This window comes from Heteronotia binoei, chromosome 3 (genome assembly GCF_032191835.1).
Source record: "Heteronotia binoei isolate CCM8104 ecotype False Entrance Well chromosome 3, APGP_CSIRO_Hbin_v1, whole genome shotgun sequence".
In the NCBI taxonomy this organism is placed as follows: domain Eukaryota; kingdom Metazoa; phylum Chordata; class Lepidosauria; order Squamata; family Gekkonidae; genus Heteronotia; species Heteronotia binoei.
Window position 1 is genome coordinate 170,501,045 of NC_083225.1, and position 26,684 is coordinate 170,527,728.

Genomic DNA, 26,684 nt, shown 5'->3' on the forward strand with positions numbered 1-26,684 from the left:
CCTTAATTACAAAACAATGTCAAGATGGTATCGTGCTCCTGCCCACTTTGCCCGCATAGACTCTTGTAACTCCCCCATCTATTGGCGAAACTGTGGCCTTACGGCCTCTCCAGTCCATTGTTGGTGGGAATGCCTGATAGTTAACCTTTTTTGGCAAAAAGTTATATCCCAAGTGGAAATCATATCTGATATTACTATTTCACGTCAAGTTGATGTCATAATTCTCAACAATTGACAATCCGTTAAGGCATCGGTTTCCAAGTTATCTCTTATTATTTTGCTCATAATAGCTGCCAAAACTATAATCGCTCAGAACTGGAAATCCTTACTTAATTTGTCTATAGAAAGTAGGATCCTTAAAATTTGGGATTTTATCACAATGGATAAAATCACTGCTGATATTGACATTTTAGATCTGGTAAAGGCAGCTCAGAACTTTTATGCAAAGTGCTACCCAATTTTGGATAAGATAGATGTTGGCATCACTCTTTATTCCTCCTCAACCAGTGGGTAATCCATAAGAAAATTATCCTCTCTTGACTGTCTCCTCCAAAATAATTATTTATTGATAATATAATAATATAATAATAATAATAAATTTTTATTTATATCCCGCCCTCCCCGCCTAGGCAGGCTCAGGGCGGCTAACAACATTTCAATAAGTTATACAAAATAGGGTTTAAAACAATTAAGTTATACAGTAATATAAAATAACAATATAAAACAATATAAGATTATACAATAATTTAAAACAGCGATCTAAAGCCGGTTCCAGTTGCCTGGATCATTCTATGATTTGGACGGCAGTGATCTTCCTGGTGTTGTTCTGTTCACTTATGTTATGGCAGGGGTCACTAGATAAATCGTTGATGGATTAAACAGCCATCCTATCAACGGTCTACAAAAGCCTGCTTAAAAAGAATGGTCTTACAGGCCCTGCGGAATTGATCCAAATTCCGCAGGGCCCGTACCTCCTCTGGGAGTTGATTCCAAAGGCACGGGGCTGTAACAGAGAAGGCCCGTGCCCGGGTACTCTGTAATTTTGCTTCCTTTGGCTATTGATTATATTTATTTTTTATGTGTGTATGGGTGAGTGTAGTGAGTATTCATGTATTGGTTATTGTGACTGTATCTCATTGTTCCATAAGTATATATTTGATATTTCTTGTATAAATGTGTTGAATATAAATAAAAATTGTTTGTGAAGATCAAAGTCTAGGCAACATTAAATGGATACATCTGAAGAATATCACTAATATCAGTTAGACAAAATGTTTTGCTAAACATTTGCTACGAAGTGTGCATTCCTTTCTAGTGACTACAGCTTTCAGTTCATAACAGCATTCATGATGCAGTAAAGTTTCAGAAGGGATCCCATGACTCTGCAGTATGCTGCACTGTGCTGCAGCACATCTTTGCGTTTTGCATCAAAGGAAGGCTTGTGCTGTTCCAGCACTGGCTTTCCACATGGGAGATGTACACAAATTCTATCCAGACCCCTAGAAATACAATAAGGTGAAAATCACGCAAGATGAGAAAGTCAGTACAGAGCAACCACATCCAGGATTTCTCTTCACTTTGGTTTCTTTTAAAGCCTAGAATCAAATATTTAGAATCAGCAAATTTATAACAGCCTCATAACTCTATCAACCTTTGATCTGCTTACAGTTATATGTAATCAAAGTCTGAGACGAAGGCAGGGCCAGGACTAAAGCTCCTGGTAAAAGGAGGGCTTTTTATTTTATAACATCTGGAAGGATGATCACGTGTTACATCAGGAAGGCAGCAGTCATCACGACTCATTATAATTCAGAGATAAAAACTACAATCTGACAAATGGGCTGACCGAGCATACCAAAGGTGATCACTCTAGCTCCCTTCAAGAAAAATATTAATTACTATGATTAACGGGCAACCATTCAATAAATAGCTCCAAGAGATTTGAAATATTTGTAAACGATATGCATTTTGCATACAGTAAACAAAAATATTTTCACCTTCTTTGCTCTGTGTCTATATGTCTCATATTTATCCAATCATCTTCTTTACATCATATTTACCATTTGCCAGATTCTCCTGATTCAGCCAGTGGTTCATTGCTGTTGGATCTACAAGTAATCTACAAGCTAATGAAATCCACAGTTAATTAGTTCCCTGTTGTCTCTTTTAATGTATTCAAGTAACTATATGGCTGGAAGCATATAGTCCAAAATTTCTTCAATGGTTCTACTTATGTTTTGTAAAAAAATTTTAACTCTGGAAGGACTTATTTATTTATTTGATGCATTTGTTGCCTTTCTGTATGTAATGTGAGCTGGAACTGCCCCACAAATAAAAACAACTTAAAGCACAATACACTCTAACAATACAACACAACACACAATACAACAATAAAACAGATACTGACTTCTGGGATTTGGAGAATGCTGAGCTGACCTGCCTCTCTAAGGGGGACAGACTGGAGCTTCTGTTTGGGGTAGTAAAGGGCAAATTTTTGCCTTCTGCCTACTTTTCTCAGTGAGAGATTAGTCCAAGATATGCACAGGAAACTTTGAGGTGATTTACCTTGGCTAAAAGGGAGTCCCGGGGGGGGGCGCCTCCTTTGAGGCTTTGAGGGATCCCCGGAGAAGGGTTGCATATTCATCATCTGCAGAAGCTTACAGAGTCATTTATTTGGCATAAGCTTGACAAGCTCCTAATCTTCTTTGAGACTGCTAAACATCTGATGCTGTATGAGACCAGTGTTGATTTGGATAACCTTAGAAGAAGGTACTGATTGTTATCTACCATTCTGGGACTATTTTAAAGCAAACAAAATAATATTAGAAGGTGGGAAAGAGAAAGTTTGAAAGGTTGGAAGAAGAAGAGGAGAAGGGGTGAATTTTGGACTTTGTTAAATAAAAGACAGTGTTAAAAATTGGAAAGGAATTTATTGTTTTGTCTACCTGCGGTCGTAGAGTGAAAGCACCATCATCAGAGATCTGAAGTTTCTACAGTCAACACAGGAAATACGTCAAGTATCGTGAGACTTTGTTACCAGTGAGAACGTGACTTGGGGCAAGCAAAGCAGGAAGTAACTATTGAAGAAGTGGACCTACTCTAGGATTGTATTACCATAGAAAAACATCGGCGGCCATTACTGGGAGGCTAAATTTTTAAAAAATTAATATCTGAGCTTTGGAAGGTCGGAGGATGGCGAAATTAGGCTCATTTGAAAGGGCAAGTTCTAATCTATCAAACCTGACAGTTGAAATTTAATTTGGTGATATCAAATTTTTCGCTGTTTTTTTATTGTCAGAGTCAAAGGTAGCCCGTGCAAGGGTTGCCTCATTGGAGAAGATGCAAGTTCAGTTGGAAGCAAGGATGATGAAAGGGGTGGAAAAGATGATAAATGCTTGCAAAAAAAGAACTTTAAAAAGATATTGAGGACTTTAAAAAAGAAATGGAAGAGCTTAGAAATGAAACAGTGGTGGTGTCAAAAAAAGTGCAGGAGATAGAAGGGAAAGTTAAAGTCCAGGATTCCACCTTATTAAAAATGCAAGAAAAAATAACAATCCATGACTGTAAATTGATGGAGACACAAATACATCTGAGAGGAGTACCTGAAGAAGGGACAGACTTAAAAGAACATGTAATAAAAATAACTGCTGATTTCTTGGAGGATGATCCTGAAGGGACTAGAAATATGTATGATTATATGTATAGAGTGCATTCATCATATGCCAAGAAAAATAACTTACCAAGAGATGTGGTTATAAGATATATGACAAAAGAAATGGTGGGGAAAATCTTGAATAAAAATTTTGAAAAGACATTGATAGTGGGAGGAAGCAGAGTAAGAATAATGAAATAATTGCCAAGACAAGTAATAAATGAGAGGAGAACATATAAGAAATTAACAGAAAAACTACGTGACAATGGAATGAGGTATAGATGGATAATACCTGAAGGTTTGAGCTTTGAGCTACAAGGAAGAAGGGTTACAATTACAAATACACAGGAGCTGTGTAAATTTTATGAAGAGAATAGAGAATTTGCACCATGATGGATTATAAATTATTATCTTGGAAAGTAAATCGACTAAATTCACCACAAAAAAGAAAGGCAATATTTCATTGGATTAAAAAACAAAACTGTAATATAATTTGCTTACAAGAAGTTCATATTAAACAAAAGGATTATAAATGTTTATGGAATAAACAATTGGGACTGGAATTTTTTTCATTGGCTGAACAGAAGAAAAGGGGTGTGATTTTTTTATATTAAACAAGAATTGGACCCAAAAATAATATTTAAAGATAAAGATGGAAGATTTGTGGCAATAGAAGTAATAAATGCGAAAAAAAACCCTTATTATTGGGACTGTATGGCCCAAATGGTGCAAAAGATGTTATTTTTAAAGACATTATAAAGCAACTTGATGAAGTAACATATGACCAGGTCATGATTATGGGAGACTTTAATGGAACAATTCAGAATACATTGGACAGATCTGGGAAAAAAAACAATAAAGAAGGAAAATTGCCAAAATCCTTCTTTGAACTGGTTAAACAAGAAAACTTGAAAGACATATTGAGAAAATTTAATCCTGAAGTACGAGATTATACATTTTTTTCAGCAAGACATAATACTTTTTCCAGAATTGACATGTTATGGGGTACAAAGGACTTAGGCCTTATAACTAAGAAAATAGAGATCTTACCGAAGATAGGTGCAGATCATAACCCAATATTATGAATTACAAAACTGTCTAAAAAAGTGAGAAGATGGAGATTAAATGAAGATTTACTACAAAAGAAAGAATTAGTGACATCTCTAGAAAATGAAACTAAAGCTTTCTTCCAAATAAATGATAAAGATGATATAGAATTTCAGATGGTGTGGGATGCTTATAAAGCCGTAATGAGAGGAATATTGATTACATTAAACAATAAGGACAAAAGAAAAACAGATGTTGGACATTCAAAATGAAATAAAGAAAAAAGAAGGGGAACTGAGGAAAAGGCCAGGGAAAAAAGAAAATTATAAGGGAGATTATAATACTACAAGCACAAATGAGACATTTGTTAAATAAGGAATTGGAATGGAATTTGAAAAAATTACAACAGAAGTCCTTTGAGGGAGCGAATAAACCTGGAAAGTATTTGGCCTGGCAACTGAAGAAAAAGAGAGGAAGTAAAATTATTAATAAAATTGTGGTTGATGGAAGAGAGATGGTAGATCAAAAAGGAATAAAGAGAGAATTTTTCAAGTACTACGCTAAATTATTTAAAGGTGTTAAAGTAAAGAAGGAAAGGATGGAAGCGTATTTGCAAAAGATTAAAATAGCACCCTTAACTGAATATATGAAAAAAAAAACTGAATAATCCAATTGAAAAAATAGAAATTGAAGCAGCGATTAATGCAATGAAAATTGGAAAAGCACCTGGGCCAGATGGATATACAGCAAAAATTTTTAAATTTTTTAAAGAAGAATTAGTACTGAAACTTCAAAAATTGATGATTATGATAAGAATAAAAGGGAAAATACCAAATACATGGAAGGGAACTGTAATTTATTTGATTCCTAAGGAAGATAGAGATGTCATGAATGTAAAGAACTATAGACCAATTTCATTACTAAATAATGACTATAAGATATATACAAGAATTTTGGCAGAATGACTTAAACAATATTTGATAAATTTCATAAAGGAAGACCAAGCGGGATTTCTCCCTAAAAGGCAAATAAGAGACAATATTAGAACTATTGTAAATATTGCAGAATATTATGAAAGACATCCAGAGAAGGAAGTTGCATTATTCTTTGCAGATGCAGAGAAAGCTTTTGACAATTTGAACTGGGACTTTATGTTTGCAGTGATGGAGAAAATAGAGTTGGGGGAAAACTTTATAAGAATGATAAAGGCAATGTATACTGAACAACAGATGTATTTGTGACAATGCAGCTTCCCACAGAAGAGCCCCCTCAGCTGATCTCAGGGCACTGGTAGGAAGACAAAGGTGGAGGCAACCCTTCAGGTACTTTGGATACAAGCCATTAAAGGAAGGGATCCCCATTCTTTTTGAGCCTACTGGCACCTTTGGAATTCTGACACAGGGCAATGGAACAATCACAAAATGGCTGCCAGAGGAGGCAGAGCCAACCACAAAATGTCAGGAAGAGAGGTTATATATAACTCTATAAATTCTGTTTCTTTCAGGCAGAAGTTCTGTCTAACAAGATGCCTTTTAAACTGCACAGCCAATCAGAAGCCTTGCTGGGCAAAAGCCTCAGCAATCCTGGCCACTTTCTAAAAGCACTTGGTGAGTACCAGGAAAGATGTCTGTGGGTGCCATGGTGCTCATGGGCACCATGTGGCAGACCTTTAGAATTAATTCTGGGAACATAGTGGTAGACAATGTAGCTGAAACATAATTGGCATAACATATTCATTTCAGAAATCTGCAAAGAACAGTAACAGTCAGATCTGAGTCCAATTGCATCTTAGAGACCAACAAGATCTTCAGGGTACAAGATTTCTAGAGTCAAAGCTCCCTTCATCAGATACAGAACAGTAAAGCTGCTATGTTATCTAGAACCAGTTGAAATTTCAAGGCTGTCTTCAAAGGCAGCCTTACATAGATCGTGTTACTGTTAATATTATATGTTGTCATGCAATATGTACCATCATATTAAAAACTGCTAATGTTCATAAACAAAAGCATATAGCTATTCCATGCAAGGCAAATCCTTAGAATCAATAATCTCTGAGGCCTTAGAACTGTGTAATCTGAACTCATTACTTACTGTTTCTATGTAGACTGATTCCATACTACTGTAGTAATGGAAGTTATGCAGTACAAGTATAGGGACCAGAGAAATCATACAGGTGGGGCAGTTCTTGAGGGATGTTATTACACCAGAACTGCCAAAGTATGGTGCTCCCATAGTGATGTATTACTTCCCATGTGCCTTCTCTACTTCTACTACATTACCACCATGGAATTGAGCATGCCACTCAGGTAATAGAGACCAGGATAAAAACCACCTCAGGAACTCCTGAGAATTTAACAAGTCCAATATGAAAGACTTATTGAAATACTTGCAGATTCAACCAAATAGCAGTAGCAAAGATACCATACCAGCTTGAACTGGTCTAAACAAAACTACATAGAAGATTGTTCCATATCCTCCAGCATTCCAGTGATGAAACCAAGGATATATAACCCTAGTTCTCATCAGGGCTTTTTTTGTAGAAAAAGCCCAGCAGGAACTCATTTGCATATTAGGCCACACACCCCTGACATCACCATTGTTTCCCACAGGGCTTTTTTGTAAAAAAAAAAAAGCCCAGCAGGAACTCATTTGCATAGTAGGCCACACACCCCGACAAAGCCAGCCAGAACTGTGTTCCTGTACATTCCTGCTCAAAAAAAGCCCTGGTTCTCATACCAAAGATCTCCCCTGGAACACTTGTTACCCTTCCCCCATTATACACTCATTAAGGTCAGTGTGCGAAATACAGTCCTCCACAGATTTTACAATCTGATTAAAGGTGGATTTAAAAAGAAAAACTGAAAAGTAAAACCAACAGTTCAAAACGTAGTTCATCAGCTGCAGGCTGTACTCTATGTGGCACCTAGGCGGTTACATTTGTGTTCACAGGTCTGTGCACTAGAGACAAGATGCTACCATCCTCAGAGTTTAGAAGGCGGGTTCTCAGAAGAGAGGTTATCTCTCAAATATAATAATGCTAGCAATAAAACCTCAACATGGTATTCTCAAAATGGCAAAAAGAACAAAACAGAAATTTACCAGACTCATGGACCAGAAAATCAGGATTGTTTCTGATAAATGACAATTAGATCACCATTTTTATTTCTTAAACATAATTTAAAATCAATTGTCATATTATGTATGAGATAGTACTTTGAATAGCTTGGTACTTCCTTTTATTCCTCCCCCGCCCCCGCACAAATCTTCTTATTCTTCAATAACCTGCTGGAAAAAAGGCCAACTCGCCCCTTTCCAGAATCATTTGGATAGTTTTTAAAGAAACGTTGCTTAATCTCTGAATTACATCAACCTACAATCATCCTAGCATTTCTTTTCTGTGCATTATAAAATCTATTTCACAGAAATCCTTTAGGGGGGGCAGGAACTGATGCACATTATCTCTTTCTGACCGTCTTCACAGCTGGTGGAAGGTTAACTGACAAACACAATTCAGAAGCCATCTAGGCTGGCCTTCAATTTGCTTGGTGGTGAACAAATGCACACTGTTTAAAGGTAATGCTTGAACTGACTGTTTACTAATAGGACATTGACTCACAAAACACTGAAGTCCAGTCTTAGCAAATGGCCTTTGTTTGAAGATTCATATATGATAAATCACTCAGTTCACAACTGTTAAGTATTAATTAACTATCATGAACAGTGAGCTGAAGTAACTCCTGCACGATGGGTATTTTGGATTGGGATAAAGTTGCTTGGCACATTTGAGGTCTAGATTTTGAAAGCATGCCTTGGAGTTGGTTTTTCTCACTGGAGTCAGTCAAGCATTACAATAAATGAAGATTGATTTATTAGTATATTAACTCTCTCTCTGCGGCTCTGCCTCAGTTGGTATTACTTCTATTTTATTTGTCTGTTGATTAAACATAACTCACATGAGAACTGGTATGCTGATTTTATTAAAAGTTTAGTATTTTAATTTTAGATATGAAGTGTTTAACAGAAGTTGCTTGATTTACTATACTATTTAACTTGGATGAGATTCCAGATAATTGGGGACTGGTACCTCAGGCTATAAACTAAGCCCTAACGAGTGAATCTTTCATAAACTCTAGAATAGGTCTTCATCCTTCCACTCCCCATGATAGCTACCAATAATATCCTAGCAAACTGATCTATCAACAAAAACCATGTCTCCTTCATTATCAGAAAAAAAAATCAATGTAATCATGGGCAGTTGAACAGGGAAACAATTTTTTAAAAATCTCAGTGGAGCTTGGCAATCTTTAGCAGGGTAATTGAACTTTTTGTGAGCTAACTGTAGAATCAACTTTTGTAAACTGGGGATTTGCTAGTACTCTTCACATTAAACCCCCCCCCCAAACTTCCCAATATATCATATCAATATACCAATATCAATATATATATTGCAGACCTCATTAAAGCAGAAGCACGAAGCCTCCCTCAAAGGTATAGCAGGAGAACAGCCTAGACAGTACAGGCTCTCCTTCCACAACTGTCACCACCTCCTTTTGTTTGAACTTTACCATTTTCCACCTGTTACCCTATCCTAATGATTTTTTTTTCTGTCTCTACCTGTAAGGGAACAAGCAACAACCCTCCACATTGACAGTTCTCATCTGTACAATCAAACTGAGGTGATCATTTGTATTTTTTTAAAAAAAACAAAGTAAGATGAATATGTAGCTTCTTCAGCAAGTGACCATTCACATTCTAATAACAATCAGTGCAAAGAAACAAAAAAAAAATCAAAGCTTACTAGGGAACTAATCATTCGTTGAGATGAACGGGCAATGTTGGCAGGCAGGCCAAAGAAATCAGGCTTATCATCTTCTGGAAGGCTTTCGATAACTTGACGGTAATCCTATGCAGAAAGGAAGATTAATATGAAAATATATTTCAAAAATCCCCAAGCAATTACAATTCAGCGAAAGGGGGGTAAAAACATGGAACTTTCCAACTAGATTTTGGGTCTAGATTGAAATCTTTTAATTAGCACAGTCTTAGCAAACTGAATTCTAAATACACCAATAAAGAAATAATTTTAAATATGCTCTTAGAAATGGCGATGTTTAATAAATCTCAAGTGACCTTGGACCAAAATAATCTTTTATCTTTAAACTGGAAAGTAATTTGAAGCTAGGAAAACAATTAGAAGCCTTAATAATAAGATAACCAATAATAACATAGCCAGGTTGCAATTCTATGCACATTTACTTGGGAGTAAGCCTTACTGAATTCAGCGATACTTCGTTTTGAGTCAACATGCTAAGGGTGAACCTACATAATATGTTAACAGTAAAAACTGTAGGGAGTTGTTTGCGGAAAAACTGCAATGGCATTCCTAAAGTTTCTTGTTATTTAGATTAGATATGGTAGCTACTAATCCAAAGAACCATGAGCCCAACTCCATTGCTGGGTCTGAAGTCTTGATAGACTTATTAATAGAGTAGTTAGAAGACTGGCTTATGAGCATCTCTGGTCAAGAGAGAAACTTTGACTAAAACAGCAGGCATAGCAAAACGTTACTTCAGCAGCACCAGAAGTGGCTTTCAATTAGACAACAAGAAGCATGATCACCTACCAATTTAATAAAGCAAAAGAAAATTAATTTTGGCTTGAATGCCTGATAAGAAGGGAAACAGCCTCACCGATATATTGCAGGAATTAGGTAGAGAGATGGAATATGGAAATCTGCTCATCTTCTTGGTACGGAAATTTGAGTCAGCAATGACTCTAGAATTGAAAAACTGTTCCAGGTAGGATCGAAGGACCCGCATATCGAAGTAATTATCTATACGACCTCCATATATAGCATTTTCCAATAAACCATGCACAAACTCCCACTGAAAGTCCTTGGGGCCTGAAAATTATTAAATTCGAAACTAGTAAAACACGGCACAATGACTAGGTTGTAGATTATTACATTTCATCATTAAAACCACCTTTAATGCAGTGAGGAAATACAGTCTGGTATGTAGTGGAAGTAATATTCTGATTTAATTATGACATTACCTCCATTATGGAGTCTAGTGGAGGCTTAACTACTTTGATTTCAAGTACATCAGGTACTGTGCCCTTTATGTCCAAACATTATCCTCAATGTGTCAAAACACAGCTGACAAGAGAATGCTAAGAGGAATTCGATAGACATGGAACTTTCCCTCTATAGTTATTTCAGAGCCATCCAAGTAAAGACAAGTTGATTTTATCTGTTCAGGTAGAATAATGGAACTTGTTACAATGATACTGAACTATAAATTGTGAACTGTTAAACATAAAGGTTTTCAATAATTGATACCTATTTTTATGTAAATCTTTCTGGGATAAGGTCCAACTGATGCATCTATAACTGGTTATTATATTTGTAGTTTTTAAAAGCTGTTAGCATAGATACAGATTTTAGTAAAGAACAGCAGTATGTGTGAAAAAGATCTAGGGGTCTTAGTAGACTATACGCTGAACATGAGTCAGCATTCTGACGCGTTGGTTAAAAAGGCAAATGCAATTTTGAGCTGTATCAACAGAGGTATAGTGTCCAGATTGCACGAAGGGCTGTTATCACTTCGCTCTGGTTAGACCTCACCTAGAGTACTGTGTTCAGATTTGGGCACCACAATTTAAAAATGATGTAGACAAGCAGGACCGTGAGGGGTCTGGAGATCAAGTCATATGAGGAAAGGTTGAAGGGGCTGGGTATGTTTAGCCTGGAGAGGAGATGACCGAGAGGTGATATGATCACCATCTTCAAGTACATGAAGGGCTGTCATATAGAGGATAGTGCAAAATTGTTTTCTGTTGCCCTAGAAGGTTGGACCAGAATCAATTGGTTGAAATTAAATCCAAAGAGTTTCCCGCTAAACATAAGGAAGAACTTCCTGACAGAGTGGTTGTAAGTAGAACAGGCTTCCTTGGGAAGTGGTGGGCTCTCCTTCTTTGGAGGATTTTAAACAGGGCTAGATGACCATCCTGTGAATTAGGCAGATCATGAGAAAAGGGCAAGAAGGGTTGCACCACTGCTTAGTTCTCATGGCCCTTTCTTACATGCCCAGGGAAATGCTGATTGCCACTCTGGGGTCAGTCAGAAATTTTTCTCCAGGCAAGGGATCCTGGAGGTTTTTGTCATCTTCTGGGCATGGAGCAGGGATCACTGGGGATGTGTGTGGGGTGTTGGGGGGAGGTATTTGTGAGTTTCCTACATTGTGCAGGGGGTTGGAGCAGATGACCCCAAAGGTACCTTCCAACTATGATTCTAACAGTAATATTGTTCTATAAATATCTTGTATCTTGTATGGATTGTTAACATACATATCCACAGCCTTTTATCTTTGATATGCCAATAAAGGTTGTCTGTCTATCTGTCTGTCTGTTACAGACATAAATAAACAACCTTAAATATAGTTTGAGGAAGGATTTTTTAAAAAGTTTGGATTATATATGACTTCTTAGATAGATGGTGCTTGTGCTTATAGTTTTGATGAAACCTGTCTGTCACCCTCCATTCTTTGTTGAGTGCAAGTCTGCCAAGGCGAAATGATTTATGGTTTTAGGAAAGCAAAGTCAGGCTGTGAAATCAAGGTTCCTTGAGGACATGATGACTCACCATCAAAGAGTCTGTCAATAATGTCATACCCTGCACGAAGATCAGATAATGAAAATTCATAAAATTTGGTCCAGCCCTAATAGAAGGAGGGGAAAAAACAAGATGATGAACATATGTAGCTGCCTTATACTGAATCAGACCTTTGGCCCATCAAAGTCAGTATTGCCTTCTCAGACTGGCAGCAGCTCTCCAGGGTCTCAAGCTGAGTTTTTTCACACCTATTTGCCTGGACCCTTTTTTGGAGATGCCAGGAATTGAACCTGGGACCTTCTGCTTCCCAAGCAGATGCTCTACCACTGAGCCACCGTCCCTCCCCAAAAAAGCATAAGTCTAAATCAAACAAAGCATAAGTCTAAATCAAACAAAGGACCCCTGCCTGCATTGCCTGATATCAGTTTCTTACAATCCCCCAAAGTAGCTTCAATTATTACATCACATTCTTTTTAATACAAATAAGAATTTCAGCGCTTCCTCGAGCTGGTAGAGTGAGCACCTGGGCAGTGAGCACATGAACAACATTTAACAGACCAATCCTAAACTGACTTCAGTGGTCTTAGAATGATATAATTTTGCTTAAAAGTACACTATAAGAAAGAGCTGCCAACCTCCAGGAAGTACCTGGAGACCGCCCAGAAGTACAGCTGCTCTCCACACTATGATTTGTCTCCCCTGGAGAAAATGGCTGCTATGGAGGGTGGACTATATTGCACCTGGGGTTTTGTTTGGCCACTGCGTGATATAGAGTGTTGGACTGGATGGGCCATTGGCCTGATCCAACATGGCTTCTCTTATGTTCTTATTTTACCCTGCTGAAGTCCCTCCCTCCTCAAATCCTGCCCTCCCCAAATTATAATCCCAAATCTCTAAAAATTTTCCCAACCTGGAGTGGGAGAAAACTGTAAACTCCAGGAAAAAAACTTACATTGCCTGAGCACACCAGAAGTAAATCTTAGTGAATTAATTTGGGCTTATCTCAACATAATTCTGCACAGGACTGCAGTCTTAGTATTTCACTTCTGAGATTTAAGAGCAAGTCTTTACAATAAGGGGGGAAATATACAATTTATTTTAATAGATTCATGGAAGGGTATAAATATGCAATGAAGGATAATGATCAGTATATGAAATGTAAGAGGAAAAAATAGTGGCAAAGGAATATTCCTTTCTACCTGAGGGATATAATTCCTTCTTTCCTGACATGCAGCATGGAACCAAGCCAGGCTAAAGAGAGCATGGGCTCGAGACACAATGCCCTTTTTGCTCATTTGCTCTGGAGTCCAAGATTCATAAGTTCGCATTAAGTTCTTTTTCAGGCCTGGAGGTGCCTGTGAGAGAAAAGAAAGCCTTGTTATAAGAATATAATGTGTTGCTTTAATCATTTTCTTTGGTAAGGACACCACTTCATTAAATTTCAGTGATCTTACCTCATACGTTATCTTCAGACTTGACTGCAGCAAAATGGGAGAAAACTTGGGATGGACTTCGGCAGTCAGCCAAAGACGAAAACCAGGCTTGGGTTGAAGATTGTTCAATTCCTGTTGTAAAAATAAATGTACTTATATTTGCTGCCACACAAAGATAAAAACATAAAGCAACAGAAGCATTTTGATATTATACTCCTCCTACCTGAAAACCCTGGGCAGCAATTTAGTATTTTAACTCATTGAAGGATACTTGTGGAAACAATAGCACTGTTCCTCCATAACCATTTCAAAGCAATTTTCTTGTCTGACTGCTACAACTACACTCTTTAAAAGAGGAATAATATCACTTCAAAACACTCTCAAAATCTATTAAGGGCAGCCCCAAAAGAAGGTATGATACACTACAAGCAACATTTTCTTTAGCTGTCAACACATCTGTGTGAGAAGCAGGAAGTTAATTCTGTAGTGTACATTCCACTTGTCACAAATCAGAGCACCGCCAAAAGCAGGAATGTGTCCATTGCTTTCTATGGCAATGAAAACTGTAGCACGTTCCAAGACACAGCTACTGGGTGTGCACTAAAACAACTGGATACCCCTGAAAATTATGAAAATTGGGTTAACCATGGCATGAAATTCAGCTGGTGCAATCGCTGGGCTCCCTACATGATCCTAAAAGAGGAGGGGCTTAAGGCGCCTTGAGGATGAGAAGCATGACATCATCATTTGGGTTAAACCCAAGAGGAAGGTGTGTGTGTGGGGGGGGGGTCATCACCAGTGTTCCCTCTAAACTGAGTTAGTATGAGCTAGCTCACAGATTTTTAGCCTCCAGCTCACATATTTTAGTCTTAGCCCAGGAAGGATGACCCCAGAACATACTAATTTATGCAGTAGCTCACAAACTTTTTATTTTTATTTATTTTATTTATGTTATATTTATATCCCGCCTATTCTATGCAGATTCAAGGCGGCTAACATAAAATACATAATAAACAATAAGCAATATTAAAACAATAAAACAATCAGATAAATTGCAATGGTGTTACTTCAGGCATATAATATTTCCATTCTCAACGCGTACAGATCCTAGGCAGTTAGTACTAAAGTGCGATAGATCCAGATGTGGTGGCAGCCCTCTTCCATTAGATGTCATATGCCATTCAAAACAGTTCAGTCCTGCAGGCCCTGCAGAACTGTGGTAAGTCCCACAAAGCCCTGATGGCTTCTGGGAGGGTGTCCCAGAGTATTGGGGCTGCAACCGAGAAGGCTTTTGCTTTGGTGTTAATTAAGCCTAGCCTCTTTTAGCCCAGGGACAGCCAAAAGATTTTGAAAGCTTGATCGAAGTGCTCCCTGGGGAACATGTGGGACCACTTCTCCTGGTATACCCTTCAGAGAGTGTTATGCTGTAGTGATCAAACCTTGCTGGTGATCCCTGGCCCAAAGAGCGTCTGACTGTCCTCAACCAGAGGCCCTGGCGGAACACTCTTCCAGCTGAGATTCAGGCCCTAGGGGACCTAATGCAGTTTAATGCCAGTCGCTCACAACTTTAATGTCAATAGCTCATAAAGTAAAATTTTTGCTCATAAAACTCTGCAGCTTAGAGGGAACACTGGTCATCATCCAGTAGTCAACTGCACTCACTAACTCCTTGGTTACCCACAAAAAGATGGATAGAGGAAGAAGTAGTCAGGTTCTCATTTGCATTCATGTCCCCGGTTTATGCTACACCAAGATCCATGGAACCTGTCCTCAATAATGATGCGGCCTGATTTTCCATCAGTCCAATGTGTTTGTGTTATTCTTCTCTCCCTCCACTTCAGACCTGTCCCCATTCCACACACTATTAAGCTGACACTGCCCTATGTGTTAAGCAGGTAAGAGCTAAGTACCTGTTACCCTCCTCCTTTCCCTGAAAAAGAATGGGGTGGGGGCACAATACCTCTTTATTCTAAAGAACTCCTCCAGCTTCTCAGTTTGCCATTTGAGAACAAAGGAGAAGGGGGAAGTGAGGTTCCTCCTAGTCTCCCAGTTCTGCACCACAAACCAAATAGCTAGCAAGAGCTGCAAGAACAACTTCTTTGGCTGGAGACTCCAGATGCAATGTCATTCACACACTCACACATTCAAACTCTAACACGGGGATTCAGGAGTTGGCCTTGCAATGGCTATCCTCTTTCCTTGAAGGTCGGGGACAGAGGGTCGCGATTGGGGATGAGCTGTCCTGGAGACACACGCTTGATTGCGGAGTGCCTCAGGGTGCGGTTCTCTCCTCAATGTTATTTAACATCTATATGCGTCCCCTTGCCCAGATTGCCCGAAGGTATGGGCTGGGTTGTCACCAGTATGCTGATGACACCCAGCTCTATCTGCTTATGGACGGCCGGCCTGCGCCCCAGAAAATCTGGACCGGGCGTTACAGGCCATGGCTGGGTGGTTCAGGCTGAGGCTAAATCCGGCGAAGACAGAGGTCCTTTGCTTGGGTCGTCGGGGTCCGGGAAGGGAAATCCCCCTGCCAGCTTTTGATGGTGCGCCGTTGATAGCGACGCACAGGGTTAAGAGCTTGGGGGTACTATTGGAGCCTTCCTTAACGATGGAGGCTCAGATAGCAGCCACTGCCAAGTCCGCATTTTTCCATCTTAGGCGGGCGAGGCAGCTCCCTTCCTGGAGCGTGACGATCTAGCAACGGTGATCCATGCAACGGTCACCTCGAGGTTGGACTACTGCAACGCCCTCTACATGGGGCTGCCCCTGTGCCGAACCCGGAAGTTGCAGTTGGTGCAGAACGCCGCCACCCGGTTGTTTTTAGGGCTCCCAAGATGGGAGCACATTTGGCCGGGGCTCCGGGTTCTGCACTAGCTGCCAATAATTTACCGAGTCTGGTACAAGGTGCTGGTCATCACCTTTAAAGCCCTATATGGCCTAGGACCTGCCTACCTGAGGGACCGTCTCTCCCCACATGTTCCCCAGAGAGTACTGAGATCGGGAACCCAAAATCTTCCCGTTGTCCCCAGGCCAAAGGAAGCCCGCCTGAAATCTTCTAGGGACAGGGCCTTCTCCGTAATGGCCCCTTCCTGGTGGAACCAGTTGCGGGACCTTGCCCAGTTCCGCAGGGCCTGCAAGACAGCCCTCTTCCGGCTGGCTTATAACTAACTGGCATCCGAAACTGAGTGTAGTTTTATTAGACCGCTGTATGTTTTTTAATGTTCTTAACTGTGTAAATTGTGTAAGATGTTTAAACTTTTATATTTTTATGTTAGATTTTATATGCTGTAAGCCGCCCTGAGCCACTTGGTGGGAAGGGCGGGATATAAATCATAAATAAACTAAAACTAAACTAAAACTCCAGAAGGTTGTGGGTGGGAAAGGATTCATCATGTAAGAAGATGCTTTGACATAACTGCTTTTACAGAAAGGAGAGCTAGAGTGCACAGCAGAGTTTTTTGCAATGGTTCATTGTTAATTTGGTCTCTTTCCTGTGGTAGTTTAATGCCTTTGAATTTTGGCACACCCATTATAAATACCTAAAACTACAATTGTTTGTCCACGTTTCTGCACATGTTCTAGGCTTCCTATGTAATGACTATGCTGCTGGAATTCATATTTGGCACCCAATGCCATTGGTGGCATTTCCTTTACTTCCTCTATTAATTTATTTTTGTTCATTTGTTTGTTGGATTTGTATTCTGCTTTCCCTGTGTCCAGGCTCAGAGTGGTAACATCATGAGAAAAACATTCAATATATAAATACAATAAATATAATAAAACATTTATTAATAATAAATGCAATATAGTATAAACTAACAATAAAAGATGGCATAAAACTCAGCGGGGAGTGGCATATTATCTCTCTGGTCTAAAAAGCAGAGGGGGGGGGGGGAAAGGGAGACAATCAAAAATGGAAGCCATCGCTGTTCTCAACCACAGGCCTGGTGGAACAACAGTGTTTTACAGGCCCTGTGAAACTGCATTAGGCCCCACAGGGCCTGGATCTCAGCTGGAAGAGTGTTCCGCCAGGGCCTCTGGTTGAGGACAGTCAGACGTTCTTTGGGCCAGGGATCACCAGCAAGGTTCAATCACTACAGCATAACACTCTCTGGAGAGTATACCAGGAGAGGTGGTCTCAAAAGTATGCTGGTCCCAGACTGTTTAGGCGTTTAAAAGTTAACACCAAAACCTTGAATCTGTTCTGGTCTTCAATCTGGACTCAATGCAGCTGGTGAAGCATTGGTTTAATCTGTGCTCTAAAGGATGATCCTGTGAGCACCCACACAGCTGCATTCTGGACCAGTTGCAATTTCCAGGTTGGCCTCAAGGCAGGTTACAGAGCAGGTTACAGCAGCCCAGTCTGGAGGTGATCATTGCATGGATCACTGTGGCTAGGTCAGGGCGAGACAAGAAAGGGACCAACCGCTTGACCTGGCATAGGTGGTAAAATGTCAGTTAAACTACATTTGTGACCTCAGCCTCCAATGACAGGGAGGCATCCAGGATCACACCCAGGCTCTTGACGGTTGCTCCAGAGGCTAGTGGAACACCATCAAGAGCTGGAAATTGGCATCCCAATCCTGAATCCCCCCTGGGCCAACCAGAGGACCTCCATCTTTGATGGATTTAACTTCAGCCAGCTATGTTTTAACCAAGCAATCATGGCCTCCAGACCCCTGTCCAAAATCTCTGGGGTGGCATTTGGCTGGACACTCATCAATAGATACAGCTGAGTGTCATCAGCATACTGATGACACCCGAGCCCAAAACTCTGTGCCAGCTGGGCGAGGGGGTGCATAAAGATGCTAAATAACATTGGAGAGAGGACTGCCCATTGCAGGCTAAGACAAACCAGAGAGCATCATGGTAAGACACTCCCCCAAGTGCCACCCTCTCTGTCCGCGAACTTGGGAAAAGGAGACCAACTGCTGCAAGGCTGTTCCTGAATCCCCACATCAGCGAGGCAGTGGGTCAACAGGTTGGGGTTGACTGTGTCAAATGCTGCTGACAGATAAAGTAATATCAACAGTGCTGACCAGCCTCAATCCAGCTGTCTGCATAGATCATCTGAAAAAGTGACCAGCACTGTCTCTGTACTGTCTTCCAGAACAATACAGGAAAAGCGTAACTTTATAAGACACATGAAAATAAGATGCACCAGTTTTTTGATAGACTTCCTTTGCAGCAGCTATTCAAAACGTGTGGTAACTTGCCTGCATGATGATGCTGATGCTCTTTTAGAGGAAGATCAGCATATCTGGTTATGGTAGCTTGTCACATAAATATGTTGGGGAAGAGTAATCAACAGTGATGTAGTTCTTGCCAACAGGGATACATATACTGCCAAAAACGGCTGAGTAAGAGGCTTAAATAAAAAGCCCATATAAATGGTGAGTCATAAGAATAATTAGGCAAAAGTGCTTCAGTAATATCTGCACACAATATTTATTTCATTTAATTTGTATAAAACCGGAACTTGCAATGCTAAGCAGAGTTCAGGCACAACCGCTTCTGTGGCACTAATCACTTAACATTTCCTACATCAATACTTTCCATGGAACAAAGCCTAAAGGCTTCTGAATTATGTATCATCATTTACCTTTTCCAGTATAGATAGCCATGACACCACAAGATGCAAGTTCTTTAAGCAAAGCCATTCTCCGTTTCGGGCACATTCTTTGAGAGTTTGTACGGCTAGGTCAGCTTGGCCCTGGCCCATGGCAACCTGTGAAACACGATTAATGTTTGCAACATATCAAATCTTCTTTTGAATCTTGCAGACTCACTCAGATATGGAATGCTAAAAAGTATGACACTGCAAAAATATTGCAGATAGCATAAAAGGTAACCTGAACAGAATCTGATGCTTATGTGGGAGTCATTAGGAGATCAGATACCAGCTACGCTTATGCCAAAGAAGATACTTAATGGATTAATATCCATAAATATACTAAGGGAAGGTATGTGTGCCTTCTGCAGTTAACAGAATTAGGGGCGAGCGGACGAACAAAACCATCAATGCTGACTCCCTAGTTGACATATCTCAGCCATACAACTCAGAAGCTTCTGGGTTTGGGGGTGTCTCGTGTTACTTCTGATACAGTTACCTTTTACAAGTGGACTGTCATCATGTCAGTTTCATATATCTGTTTCACTGGAATGTTCTCTGCTAGTTACCAGGCTGAACTTAAGACAAAGTACAGGAAGATTATCATTCCTTCATGGACAATGAACCAACAAACATAGGCTGCTGCCATCATGCTTTGCCCTAGATGAGCCTGGGGGTTGGACTAGATAACCCTGGAGGTCCCTTCCAACTCTATGATTCTAAGCAGAGGGAGCTCATTTGTTCACTGATGACTGCAGAACATTAGTTGGAATTTTTTTGGACAGATGCATGCAAGAAACCTGCCTGATGGTAGCATTCCCCGTTTCTTTCAGCACTTGCAAGTTCTTGCAGTTCTTGCGAAGGATCAGCACCAGGAGAAATAATAATCAGGATGGGTTCAATTTCTAAGGTTTCCTTGTACAGACGTTTCAGATTCAGCGGCGGAGGTGACAACTCTTTTATCCCTAGAAATGGATGAATATTTAAATAAATAAATATAATGCTACTAAACCTGGAAAATGCTTCTTGGGCAGCCACCTTTCCTACCAACCTGCCGTGGAGATTTGGATCAAAAAACAGGACATCAATATTTTAATAAATAAATAAGTAAACATCTCTGGGCCGAATACGCTGAAGTGTGTCAGTTCCTTAAGCTCCCCGAGGTTCTTGACTCCACTTCAAACACAGCATAAATCTTTGGAACATAAAACATCATGGTATGTAAAAACATACTGCAAAATCAGACAGTAAACTACAACAGGATGGATGCTGTCATAGATATCGACCTTATTTTCCTGCTGATGTAGAAACCGGTGATAAAAGTGCCTATGCTGGAAACATATTAGTTAAAAATACCATAATTCAATTGTGCACCTGCACATAAAAAAAAAGCAGAGCTTCAAGAGAGATCAATTTTGGAACCTTCAAGCACTAAAAATCAGACCACCTCTAATGGCCAAATGATGAAAGGATGGTAAAATGTGCACGTGTAGCTTATAAACCTCAGCAGCCCCCAAGTGTGCACTAACAATGGCAAAAGCCTTCATAAAAAGATTCATGTTCAGCATTACAGGATAAGTAGCACCACTGCCATACCATCTCCTTGTCAATATTTTATGAAACCAAAGTTCCCCGTGCAGTGTTATCTGATGAGCATTTCCAGACTTCCCTGAAAGCATGGATAACTCAACCTAGATTCTTGTGAGTGATCTATGACATCCTGAAAACTAAACAGAAATGACAAGAGTGAAACAGTGAGAAGGGCTGCCTCTTCTGTATTAACAATGCCATATCAGAATACAAAAACCCAACAACTCTTGAACACAGGCTCAGATTCAATACAAAGTCTTGCACAAACTTCTAGCCTAACGTTCTGACTTGTGGGCATGAGAGGAGTCCAGACTGCAGGCCCCTAGAGATCCCAAGCAGAATATCGACATCTTATTACTGCAATAAAAGGATCATCAGAAGGTTGAGTTTTATCTGACAGGGCAGCAGAAACCTAAGGGCCAAAACCCACGGGGCCAAAGCTTGCTGGTTACCATACAGTAATGGTACTAGAAATAAACCGCTGGGCGGCAAAGGATATTCTGAGAAAGCAAGCACTGTTTTCACATGCACACAAGGTATTAAGAGAAAAATGTCTGTCTCCTGCCTGAATTCTCTTTCCATCATTTATATTACTGAGTTTTCCATGTGGAGGCAAAAATGCAGGAAAAATTCTGAAGGAACTACAGTACTGCTCACTTTCCTTTTAATTCCAGCAAGGGTTGCACCAAAGAACTCCTTCCTAGACTGTCCATTTCTGTTTCAAAATGAATGCTATTACAGTTTCAAAATAAATATAATAAAGGAGGTATTCTAGATACTTCCATATAATTTCCAGTACAAATCCGGCATTATTAGGGGGAAACAGGAAAAAAATGGATTTTTAACACTCGTAAGGAGTTAAGAGTTGGTGAGAACGAAGAGCAAAAGTGCCAATCATAGAGCCCTTTTTTTCAGAGCTAAAACCCTGGTGATTTGCTGTGGGGAAGAAAAGGAAAAGGGATGACTTCAGCTCCCCCCCCCCCCGATTTGCACCTTAATCAAAAGTTAGGTTCTTTTAGCTTTTTTTTAAAAAAGAGCTCTATGTGCACTCCTGGCCGCTGGATCAAAGATCATATATAATTGTGCATGTAATTACTCATCCAGCTCAGGATATTACAATGTACCATATTGCAAAAAAGCATCCACTTACCCAGAGCTTTACATGCAAAAAGAGCCATTGCACTCTGCAGTCTGTCTGGCCTGACAGCTTGAACCACGAGGACCTTCAAATAAATATATTCACAACAGACTTTAAACACTGCTACTAACTGAAGAAAATACTGGATTTATATCCTGACCTATATTCTGAATCTCAAAGTGGTCACAATCTCCTTTACCTTCCCCCCCATACACAACAGACACCTTGTGGGGTAAGTGGGGCTGAGAGGACTCTCACAGCAGCTGCCCTTTCAAGGACAAACGCCTACGAGAGCTATGGCTGACCCAAGGCTATTCCAGCAGCTGCAAGTGGAGGAGTAGGGAATCAAACCTGGTTCTCCCAGATAAGAGTCCACACACTTAACCACTACACCAAACTGGTTAGCACACAAAGATCTGAAGAAACATTTATCTAAAACATTTCTCATGGTCTCAAAAGGTGAAATGTAATGTGGAGATACCAACTGGTTATAATAAAGTTTGTTTCTGGATGTGTTATGAGCACTGAAATACTAGAAGAGGTCATTTCCAAGCATCAGAAAAAAGACACATACTTTAGTCCTTAATTATTTTTAAATTGTGTTTGCTGTAGCTTCAAATTCTAGGTAACAGTCTAACAATAAAAATTAAGTGGATGTTAACTCAGGGATCAGTTCCACTGTGTTCAGTGAGGCTTGCTCCCGAATAAGTATGCGCAGGACTGCAGGCCAAATTGTACAAGTACTGGGATTTCTGTAAGTTTTTATAAACAAAATCCCCCCACAAAATAAACATAATGAGTACAACTGTGTTCTGATTACCTCCTTATACCAAACAGTTTGAGTAAATCTCAGATCTTCTTTCATTATATAGATAAGTGAAGGCATTTAACAAAGGCATTTAAATAAAATGTACGTATGATATATTCTTTGAAAAAAAAACCTCTTAGGCACAGTGCCTGAATGTAAAAAGTATGTAAATTATTAAACAGTGCCATCAGCATTGAGCACCCTTTGCAAAGGAGACAGCTCAAATTAAGATCTGATTAAAAATGGCGGCTTTTAATCCACAAATTGCATTGAATGAATTGCAGTGCCATTGTAAGCAGGGTTACACCCTTATAAGTCAGTTGACATCCAAGGGTATAGCTCTCCTTAGGATGGTGCTGTTGATCTATTAATTCCAGGGTTCGATCAGTCAAAACTTCCAGTCCTAGTCCTTTATTATACAGTAACCTGTTTTAACTGGCAGAGACTAATAGTGCACCATTATTGCACAGCTAACCAAGGGAAACAGGCTATTGATGCCCAGGAGACTCTTAGCTTTCCCAAAAGTTTCAAATGGGCACAGAGCCCTTTTTTTCAGAGCTAAAACCCTGGTGATCTGCTGTAGGAAAAAAAAGGAAAAAGAAGGCAGAAAGCAGACTGCATCCCAGCATGAAAGTAAATTCTTTCTAGAGACTGAAAATGTCTCCTTTCTTCTCTGCCTACCCTCTGCTCATTCTCCCTCTACTGCAGCCTACACAGACACAACTGGTGTGGCTCACACACAAAAATGCTATTCATTTGTGAAGACTCCAGTCAGTGAGTGACATCTGCATGTTGAATCATCATGGGAATAAAATAATTTAACTGGGAAAGAATACTTCTCCAGTAAAGTACACTAGGTGTTGCACAAGTCAGAGGATACAGACTGTAATAATATACAGTGCCATCCTAAGCAGAGGCCTTCTAAACTCACTGATATCAATGGACTGAGAAGGGTGTGACTCTCCTTAGGACTGCATTGATATAGTACATTTTAATTAAACAGAATTACTCTAGATGTAAATCTTCTATAGTCAGAACTGTGGCCAAAATGAGACTGCATGGGGGAGGGGGGGAAACGATGTACATGGACACATCTTACCTGTGGAGGTACTACACTCATGAGCCACTGATCACCAGGGGTCATTTTGTAAAAAAAAAAAAAAGGGTGCTGGAGCTCATTAGCACAACTCATTTGCATAATTCACCTGCATACACCCCTGACATTACTGGAAGGTGTACTAAATTATATCAGCTCAGCAACTATCTTAAAATGTTTCTTGAATTATAATTGTCATCATAAAACCTTATGCCCATCATACTTATGAATTACTTTCTCCTATGTGGCCACAGTGGCACGATGAAGATTTCTGTCTCTTTGCTTTATATGTTTTCATTATTTTCTTGGTTTTTTGTGAGGAAAAATAATAGAAAATTTGTCAAATCTTACAAGTTCAGCAAAATTCTCACAGGGGGTTTGACCAATGGAGCCCAGAAGCAAGTTTTGTCTTTTTTTTGGGGGGGGGGGGGAACATTAAGAAAGAAAGAGCACAGTACAATTTAGAGGGTCCAGAGCTCTGCTCCTGTGAACTCCTGCCCAAAATGAGGCCTGATGATCACACAGAGATGCCTGCTCTCCTTCTCCACATGTTCAGTTAATGCATGGAGGAGTTATAACCATAGGGCTCCTATGAGACAGGTTAGGTTAGGCTTAGAGTTAAATGACTGGCCCCAGGTCACCCATTAAGATTCATAGTTGCGGGGGTTTGAAATTTGGACCCAAACCTGGGGCTCTCAAGTCCGAGTCTGACACTTGCTGGCTTCATTTAAAATGTGTGACTTAGGCTATTGGCAGCTAACTTCCTCCATTAGTTTCAATGGGACAGGATTCAAAACACAAAAACATACCTGCTGAAATAGAGAAATCCTGTTTGCAATAATGGATGGAAAATCTTGTTCACACATTGAGCTCCGCGAGAAAGGCTGCCACAGTGCTTCGTCTTGAAAGCACACTGTTTGGTACAAAGTTGGGAGAGAGATCTGTGGAACAAGTGGTACACATTTGACATTTAACAGGGGGAGAAAAAGAACGTATGTTAACAATAAAGACAAATGTAGTCATTTAACTCATCTCTATAAGAATGTACAAAGAACCCTGCTAGCTTGGATCAATGGTTTATTCAGTGTAGTATCCTGTTTCCCACAAAGGCATACCGCATGTCCACAAGCAGGGGCACAGAGGACAAATTGTTGTCTGTCCAGAAACTGGCATTCAGGGGCATGCTGCCTCTGATCTTAGTGACTGCATTTAGCCATTCTCATTATAGGCACTGATCAATCTGTCTAAACCTCTTTTAAAGCCATCTAAGCTGGTGACCACCAATACACCTTGTGGCTGTGGATTCCAAATGTTATATATGTGTTGTGTGAAGGACCCTTCTCTTTTCTCTGTCCTGAATATGCTGCCTACCACCTTCCTTGAGAGCACACCAAATATTATTACTGTGGGAGTGGAAGAAAAAGCTCTCTGTATCCATTTTCCCCACACAATGCAGAATCTATGAGCCTTAACCTAAGCCTGTGATCCCATCTGCATATACCTTTTAGCCATACAGAAGCTGCTTTCCCTGCTGTATGATCCTCTATTATCAGAGGATGTGTGAATGCTGGAATGGAATGAAATCAGTACAGCCACTTGAGTTAGTCTTTTCAGTTGACTGATACTCTTCTAGCTAGAAATCTCATGTGATTGGTTCTGCCCGCAGAGACTGTGTGAATGGTAAACTGTGTAAACTGTTGCTTCTACTTTAATAACACAGCTATCAGCATTACCTTTACTTTAATACAGCTACAAGAGTATTATACCATACATTCTAAAATGAACAATATACAAGCTACACAAGCTGAAACACAAAATGAACAACCATTTGTGTGTATGTGGCAAAAATTAAAACTGTACACCCTGGAATACTGACTGGCCATATTGCCAGACCACCCATCCAGGCTCTGAGCTCTTGTCTGGAGTACTACTACAGTGTCCACCTTGCTGTCTTGTATGTTGTGTTTTCCCCCCTTTCATTTCAGAATTCATCAGCTGAAATAACCTTTTGCTCTTGCAGCTATATGCTCCTTTTTCTCTCTCTAGGAGTGTCTTTGCTAGCCCGCTCTTTGCTAGTCAGCATGAGCTTTAGAGCTCCATTTCTCATAATTAAAGTCTGAACTCTGATCCTTCTAATCGTTACTTACTCTCCTTTTCACTGAGGTGTGCCTTGCAAACTTATTTACTACCAAGTCTTCTTTTTCTCCTCTTGCTCTCAGGGCTGGCTCTTCCACTAGGCAAACTAGGCAGTTGCCTAGGGCGCCGGGAAGGCCAGGACGCCAAATTGGGCTCCCCCCCTCCCGGTGCCCAAGACAACCGCGTAGTTTGCTGCCACTGCCACCACCAGCACACTCCCTTACCTTCTGCCGCACTTCCCCCCTTCCTGGCCACTGTCGCCACCAATCGCCCCTTCCCACCCCCAGTAGCTTCCTTCCCACCCCTTCCCCACCTCGCCCACCATCCTCCTCCTCCATCTGGCCCTTCCCCTCCTCCCGCGTGTGCTTCCCAGAGGCCACCCCCCCTCCCACGGAGCTTACAGGAGCGACATGATCTTCCTGCTTTCCCACTTCAGCGGGGGTGTTTTTTAGTAGTGAGCAGCAGGAAGGGGCTTCAAAGCCCCTTCCTGCTGCTTGCTACTAAGAGAACGACTAGCGAAAAGCAGAAGCAGGAGGATCGCGTTGCTCCTGTAAGCAC

The 26,684-nt window shown here is 40.3% G+C and overlaps 1 protein-coding gene across 1 annotated transcript in view; it reads right to left on the reverse strand.

Moving 5' to 3' along the window:
* The window catches only part of DYNC2H1 (dynein cytoplasmic 2 heavy chain 1), a 230,035-nt gene that overhangs the window by 76,638 nt on the left and 126,713 nt on the right, over nucleotides 1–26,684 (reverse strand). Inside the window, exons 74-82 of the mRNA XM_060234883.1 lie at nucleotides 24,800–24,931; nucleotides 22,099–22,171; nucleotides 20,163–20,323; nucleotides 19,350–19,475; nucleotides 13,766–13,876; nucleotides 13,511–13,666; nucleotides 12,342–12,417; nucleotides 10,390–10,601; nucleotides 9,498–9,602 (exon numbers count right to left, since the gene is read on the reverse strand). Coding sequence (XP_060090866.1) covers nucleotides 9,498–9,602; nucleotides 10,390–10,601; nucleotides 12,342–12,417; nucleotides 13,511–13,666; nucleotides 13,766–13,876; nucleotides 19,350–19,475; nucleotides 20,163–20,323; nucleotides 22,099–22,171; nucleotides 24,800–24,931 — 1,152 coding nt within the window. The remainder of the gene's footprint in view (nucleotides 1–9,497; nucleotides 9,603–10,389; nucleotides 10,602–12,341; nucleotides 12,418–13,510; nucleotides 13,667–13,765; nucleotides 13,877–19,349; nucleotides 19,476–20,162; nucleotides 20,324–22,098; nucleotides 22,172–24,799; nucleotides 24,932–26,684) is intronic.